Below are 7,640 nucleotides of genomic sequence, written 5' to 3' on the forward strand. Positions count from 1 at the left end.
TCGTGTTTGATATAATCGCATTATTTGGCTACCTTAATCTGCATGGAGGTGCGATTCGATTCTTTGAAAAGATATGTGTCTGTTTACTGGTGTGAAATCAGTTCCTATTTTAATTTTTTCCTCCTTTGTCATAATTTGTAATTTGTTATTAAGATAAGTTATAAATTATGAAGTTCTATTCCGCATTATGATTAGTAGTTCCCTTAGCAGATGCTGTGTGTGGAGGGTCAAGGCGAGGCGATCCGGTGTAAGCGGCGGCGCGGTAGGAAGCGGCTACTTATGTTCCCTAGCACGGGCCCGATGTACTGACCGGTGCTCAGTGCGGACTCGTTCGAGCTATTTGTGTGCTCCGGTCAAATCATATCCAGAGGAATCTCAGCAATATTGCATTAAATTTCAATCACGAAAGTATTTAATGGACAAAGTTATCACTGTATGTACAGACACACACATCGCACTTTTCATCTCACTAGTAAACTTAGCGTTTTAAAAGGTAAATGTACCAGGTATAGACAGTTTAGTGTCATTAAAACGCAATTTTCTTCAAATATAAAACTATGAATTACTGGTTCACTAGCGGCTTTTGTATCTTTTACCTTTAATGTGATTAAAACAACGAAACAAGATAAAAGACCACGTATCCACTTATTGAAGTCAAAAAAAGACATTCACATAAAATTTCAAACAAAAATAACTGAAATTTTAGCCCAAACGAGAATTTTAACACTTACTTGTCTCCGGAATCTGGTGTCGAACTGGTACGTGGCTTCCTTTCCGTCAGTGACGAGGAAATATGGACTCGCGAGGAGGTTCCTCGCGGCGCGAACTGCGGCAGTACTCGCGTACATAAACAAAGTCAGTGCTCCTATCAACACAGGCCTGGAAATATCAAACAAGACCTTTATTAAAACTTTCAACCTTTCTAGCTTGGGATTTGAAGAAAAGAGTATGCGAGTCTGATAAAGAAAAAAGCGGAGATCCAATTATAGTACTACTCTTCCCATCCTTTTTCTATAAGGAAAAGGAAAGGCGGAGAAGATAGTCTTTATTCTGTACCTCCTCTTCTGTTCAATTATAGACAATACAATCCAATTTTAGCATGTTAAAGATGTATATAGTGATTTAGTACTATTTTAGCTATCACTAGGTTGTAATCTACTTGAAGTATAAACGATACGTCGCAAACTACCTTAGCGCGTAATTAAAAAAATGGTCTCATATAACATTCCGCGTGCATCTTCTTTGTACCAACTACTTTCTAGTCAATGTTCTGTAAAAATTTGTCCACCCGTTCTAGAGATAGAAAGCCCGACATTTGAACATCGCAGATTTTTACAAAAGTAGCCTTTATATGCGGGTCTATGACAGGCACCCTTCAGTGAAAGTCCCGTCGAACTCGTCCCTGCCGTTTCGGATATTACCCGGAAGAAACGCGGCTTGCGGACAGACAGGCAGACAAAAAAAAAATTAAATGCAATTTTCGTAATCAGCAACGCCAATACACCATCTTCGGGAAATGTGGATTTTTTCATTTTTCAGACAGACATTCCAATTTTATTATCTGTATAGATAGAAGATATAGATTACCTGTGAGGGTCATTCTCTTCAGGTATTACAGCAGCTACGAGCATGTCGAATATTCCCCAGCCGCCGCGCCAATGCATTATACAAGACAAGATGAAGATATAACCGTAGACCCTAGACAACACTCGTTCTCTAATCCAGTGGAATTTCGGTTTATTCTCTTTTGTTGATCGTGATCTTGATAATAAATAGGACCTGAAATATGTTTATAGATTTATTAATTACTAGCTTTCGGGCGACTTGGTCCGCGTAGAATTAAAAAAAAAAAACAAAAGAGTATATATTTGTATGAATGTATTTTTCTAGATTATCTTCCATGTCTATGATTAATTTCATCGAGATCCGTTTAGCGGTTTAGGCTACAAACTCTAACAAACATCCATCTAAACTTTCGCATTTATAATATTAGTAAGAAAGAAGATAGTAAGTAGTTGAGATGAGTTTTTGTTCGAGTCTTTCCCCAGTGAAAGCTTAGTTTTGGAACAAAACAAACTCATAAAATCGATTATAGCTACAAAAAAATGGAATATGAATAATTTCAGATAAATACTCAATTATTATTATTTCTTTTTGAAGTTTAAAAGTATAAGGGCCTGTCTCACCAAATTGTAAATTGTCTGATAACAATCCAAGGTAAAATATGTGATGGAAATATCGGATTTTGTTCCCTTATCTGACAGTGTCGTAATTTTTAAGCTATCTGAGCCTCTATCAGCTAGTGGTGGGACAGGCCCTTAAAAGCGCTTGTTACAATGAAAGTAACATAGGGCTTCAATTGATCCTTCAATTGGTATATTGTACGTGATCGTTCCAGTAATTTTCCGAAGATGCACAAAGGAAAGGCAAATCGCAACTTGTGTGCGGATTTTAGTTTGATGACTTCTGTCCTTTCTGTGCACTCGCTAATATTTACTTTTGATTTTGTGTATATTTAGATTTATTTAATTTATCATTTTGTTATTATTGTACTTATTTACGTAACATTTGTATTTTTTATAACGAGACAAAGGAATCGAGTCGTTCTGTTATTTTAGGTTATCGTCGTATTATCGAACTTTTGGTGTGATTTATTTATTTTGTAATGCGTTCATGTCGGTTGCAAATACATGTTAAATGTTATGTAAAAAAATAGCAACATAGAATTAACAATATTAAGTAGTTGATTTGAAAAGAAATCCTTCTTAGATCAAAGATTTTCTTTTAAGCGAATTAATTATGAATTTGCAATATTTTTTTAAAAGTTAAACATTACTAGATTCTGCAGTGTTAGGAATCTTAACAATAAACAAATAGATGACGTCACTTGAAGATGTTTGTTTTAGATAAAAAATGCACTCTATTGCATCTAGTTGCAGATAAAATATTTAAGATATTCTTAGACAAAGTTTGGTAACCCTCGTTTTATTTAATATGTCAAAAATCGTTTAGTTAAACGATAGTAGGTTATATGAACTACGTAATTTTTTTAACGCGGTAACGTTTGTTCAAGATTTGATTGTTTATACATAAGTAGACAAATAAGTGACATTTCTGAGTACTGAAGATAAATGCGTCAATGGTCGCAAGATTTTCTGCTTTAGATTGTCAGTGGTAGTCTGGTTAGTATCTAATCTATGATATCTCAGTATTTTCATTTCCAAGTAATAATTTATCCTTTGATCTCTAGACTGTTTTTGTACTTTTGTGCTATGATTACATGTGATTGCATTGTGCAATCAATATCAATCAGTAGATAATATTGATGTAATTTTTTTAAAAACAAATATAAATCCTACTAGTCTAACCAATATTATAAAAGCGATGGTTTAGATGGATGGATGGATGTTTGTTAAAGTTTGTAGCCTAAGTGGCTGAACAGATCTATATGAAATTTGGCATAGATGTAGGCTTTGTTTTTAATTCCACGCGAACGGACTCGCCGATGAAGGCTGGTTATTATATAAAAATGTACTTTATTGAAAGTAAACAAAAAAGTAAAAAGAAACCAAGATATCCGATGCGATTAAAATTATTTTTGTTGTGTACGAATTAAAGTTACAAAAGGATATTGTGTTTCTTAAGAGAACTAGCTGTTCCCGTGCGACTTCATCCGCATAAAATTATGAAAATTTTATTTTATTGTTTACATGTGTCAAATTATTAATTGCATATGTCAAAGTGACATGACATCATGACAAACCATGGTAACCTTGCTTCCTTGATGTTGGCAGCAACTTATGGTCTCTTTCCCACATTAGGGTTTTTATCCAAAATATTTACCCCCTAAGTTTAATGGCGTGAAAATAGATAGCCTAATGCGTGACGTAAGTGTAGGGCTTTTTATTAAAAAAATAATTATTCAAAAAAATGCTGTAATTGCTGACATCTTAGGCAACAAAGAAGTGTGTGTTTACGCTTTATTATAATAGTATAGATATAGATTAGAGTATGTTACGTGCTTGTCGCGTAAAAAAACATAAGTATCTACTTAATTTATAACATTGTACAACTAATAAAGTCATAAAACTACTGAACCTCAACCTCGTTTCAAATAAAAAAAATCACCTATTTTTGTCAATTTATCGACACTAATAAATCTGATATCCTTGAATGTTCTACAAAAAAAAATCCCCTGTCTGCGCAGACTTATCATAGTCGAAATGTTTATCACTTTATATTTTAAGTAATAATCACTGCAAGACCCATTTTAATGATAAAAATCGAAAACATACTATTGAAAAAAATCCCTAATTTTATGATATTGAAGTTATTTTCAGACTCAGATTGAAATCGGAAGATATTATCTTGATTGGAAAGTATTTATATAAAACTTAAGAGATGATTAATAATTAATTAATTAGGTATTGAAAGGATAACAATCTCCAATCTTATAGCCCAAAGTTTACAATGAATATTAAAAAACCACACTTGTTTTATTTTACACTTATTAAATCAAACGGTAGAAGTGGCTTTACTTTGTCGATAAAATTTTACTATTCCTATATTTCCAGTTTTTTTAAGTTTGTTATCAGAGGTTTTATTTATTTATTTATATAAGTATACATAAAGCGATAGATTAGCCAATAGGTGCATAATTACGTTACCGGAAACGATTTATTAAGGTTAATTTTTCTAAGTCAAATCTAATCTAACTAATATTATAAATGAGAAAGTTTAGATGGATGTTTGCTGGAGTATGTCGCCACGGCTGAACGGATCTCGATGAAATTTGTTTACGTACTTAACACTTCTGTTTTTTTTTTTAATTCTATTCGAAGTCGCGGCCGAAAGCTAGTAAGTACATGAATTATAAAGCACTTTAGAATAATCCAAGATACAAACCTGACCAACGCAAAAGATATATGTATCAGCATACCGAGGAGGTAGATCTGCACGTTGGGGAACATGTTCCGGTGCAGTTCCATGATGCCCCACGTACTACGCCACATGCCCACCACAAGAGGAGCCACTAGAAACATGGCAAATATCGCATCTCCTAAAAATAATTGAAATTAAAGAAACACACTATAATTTATTGCTTGTAACAAGAAGGACGCTAGTTATGAGTATGGATACACCGGTAGAGGTAGACATAGAAAGATATGGATGGATTGTGTAAAAGGTTACACGAAGAAGGGAGTGATGACTGAGATAGCGTATGATGGTTATTTGGAAGCAGAAAACCCGGTGCGCCGACCCTACATGAGTCGGATAAGATAGGGAAGATGATGACTATAATTTATGTACAGTCGGAAAATCATAATTTGATTAAGTAATTTGAACGTTGTTTATTATCGTAGCGAAGAAATTCAAACTTAACTTTTGGTCCTTCGAGTCAGATTTGAATATTATAATACTTCTTAACTCTGTTATACCAATTAATTGCTAAACATATAACATCATATAATTATGTAAGGTTTATGCAAAATAAGAATACTAACCGAAGCTCAGATGATTGCAATTGAATTCTGAGGTCTCTGAATCATCAAAATCATCTTCCTTTGTTGTAATAACTGTCTCCCCGTTTTGTAACTTCTCTTGGGGAAGAAGCACTTCCGAGTGTTGCAAAGGATCCTGGAAATACAATAGTTTATATTAACATATGACTCTTAAGACTTTCGTCTTGTTATGCAATAATTTTCGACGTTTCGTGACGTTTTAATTATATGAATTGTTGCAATCACGGTATGAGCAGGTTATCATGTGCGTCTGCAATTTTTTCTTAGGTAAACTATACAGGTATTTTAGCTACTACGCGCATGGATACCGCAATTGCAAATTTTACAGGATTTCTTGTTCCTCATGTAAAAAAATACTTTACATTGCTTATTATTAATTAGAAATTCTTAAATTATTATCCCGCCATGTACCAATTAATTTTTGATTTTCCGTATTTCCATATGTACATAATTTTTACCAGACGTTCTTACGATGAAGGAAAACATCGTGATGCAACCTGTACATATCGGCGAAGAAATTCAAAGATATGTGTGAAGTCAACCAATCCGCAGTGCAGCGTGGTTAACTATGGCCTAGTCATCCTAACTTGGGGTAGGCTCCGAGCCCCTCGGTGGGGACGTAGTGAGCTGTTGATGATGAATTAGAACTTCAGTGTTTGTTATTTCAATAAAATAATGTATGTCATTCATCGACGACCCCATAAACTAAATCCAATTCGTAATTTTATATTTGTTATAAAATTTCAAGATTATAGAAAGTACTTTTTATGATAGGAAAAGATTTATCCATATCAATAAACAGTCGATAAGTATGTTTATCATCTGATACAGTATTTATAAGTTTCGTAACACATTTTTATAATTATTTCGTTACAATAACACGGAAAGCACTTTCGAATTTATCACGCGGATTTGCAATAATCTGTTGTCCGCGATTTATTTTATATTGTTATATATTTTTATAATTCGCTGTATTTGTGATTGAAAGAGGAGCGGATAAGGTATGTATTATGTATTAAAGTTGTATGTGTATTGTATCAAGGAGGAAAATCAAAGATTGTTAACTTTTGTAGTTCAAAGTCTGAATAAACTTTCAATTGTTAGACTCGAATTCAATATAAAATTATTACAGCGCTTTCATTCGTTTCTTTTAGAAATTCATGTTTTCATAGATCTTAAATTTAATTGTTATTTACGGTGGTTTGTAAATGAGCTATTTCATCTATACTATCTATACTATTATAATAAAGCGTAAACACACACTTTTGTTACCTAAGATGTCAGCAATTACAGCATATTTTTGAATAATTCTTATTTCTAATAAAATGCCCTACACTTACTTCACGCTTTAGGCTATATACTTTCACGCCATTAAACTTAGGGAGTAAATATTTTGGATAAAAACCCTAATGTGGGAAAGAGACCATAAGTTGTTGCCAACATCAAGGAAGCAAGACTGTTAAGATTTGTTATGTCATATAATTTTGACATTTGCTATTGATAATTTGACAAATGTATACAATAAAATAAAGTTTTTAAAATTCCATGCGAATGAAACCGCAGGGGAACAGCTAGTTAAAAGTATATTTAGTTTTAGATATCTTTGATTTTCATAAAATTGAATTAACTAGTTTTCAAAACCATTAATTTCGGGTTTATTTACTCAATTGTTTTAATTTTTAAAATTTTCGAGCAAGAGATTTTTTTTTAATAATAGAAGAAAACTAAATGATAATAGTAAGCTAATGGGATGATAAAGATGAAACAATTTTGAACTCCGATCTCTGATATCATACGATATCAATCAGTGATATAAATTCCATCGACCTAAATATTACTTAATTGATTGCAGTTGTTTTTGCATTTGATAAGCCGCATTTTAATCATGTGATTTAGATAAAAAAAAAAGTTTAAGGAAACTTCACAACTTGACATCTAACTAAGATCCTTTTTCTGTGAGTTCCCTTTTAAAGGTAGGCAACAAATCTGCAAATGGGGATGTCTATGGGCAATCAGCGGTCGCTTTTGTATTTTACCGAATTATGGTGGTTAACCTAATCTTACTGATTCTGACTAATATATATTATTAGACAACTTATTTAATTGATACTGTCGCTT

General features: G+C 32.8%; 1 protein-coding gene and 1 long non-coding RNA gene across 2 annotated transcripts in view; one reads left to right on the plus strand and one right to left on the minus strand.

Moving 5' to 3' along the window:
• The window catches only part of LOC106111657, a 21,435-nt gene extending 15,803 nt beyond the window's left edge, over positions 1-5,632 (minus strand). Inside the window, exons 1-4 of the mRNA XM_013293800.1 lie at positions 5,505-5,632; positions 4,906-5,059; positions 1,588-1,779; positions 732-879 (exon numbers count right to left, since the gene is read on the minus strand). Of these exons, the coding sequence (XP_013149254.1) occupies positions 732-879; positions 1,588-1,779; positions 4,906-5,042 (477 nt within the window). The 5' untranslated portion in view covers positions 5,043-5,059; positions 5,505-5,632. The remainder of the gene's footprint in view (positions 1-731; positions 880-1,587; positions 1,780-4,905; positions 5,060-5,504) is intronic.
• A 741-nt stretch (positions 5,633-6,373) lies between these two features.
• The window catches only part of LOC106111575, a 2,842-nt gene continuing 1,575 nt past the window's right edge, over positions 6,374-7,640 (plus strand). The window contains exon 1 of the long non-coding RNA XR_001226178.1: positions 6,374-6,523. This is a non-coding gene — a long non-coding RNA (uncharacterized LOC106111575). The remainder of the gene's footprint in view (positions 6,524-7,640) is intronic.

The sequence above is a fragment of the Papilio polytes genome, unplaced genomic scaffold (assembly GCF_000836215.1).
Source record: "Papilio polytes unplaced genomic scaffold, Ppol_1.0 DF824158.1, whole genome shotgun sequence".
Taxonomy (NCBI): Eukaryota; Metazoa; Arthropoda; class Insecta; order Lepidoptera; family Papilionidae; genus Papilio; species Papilio polytes.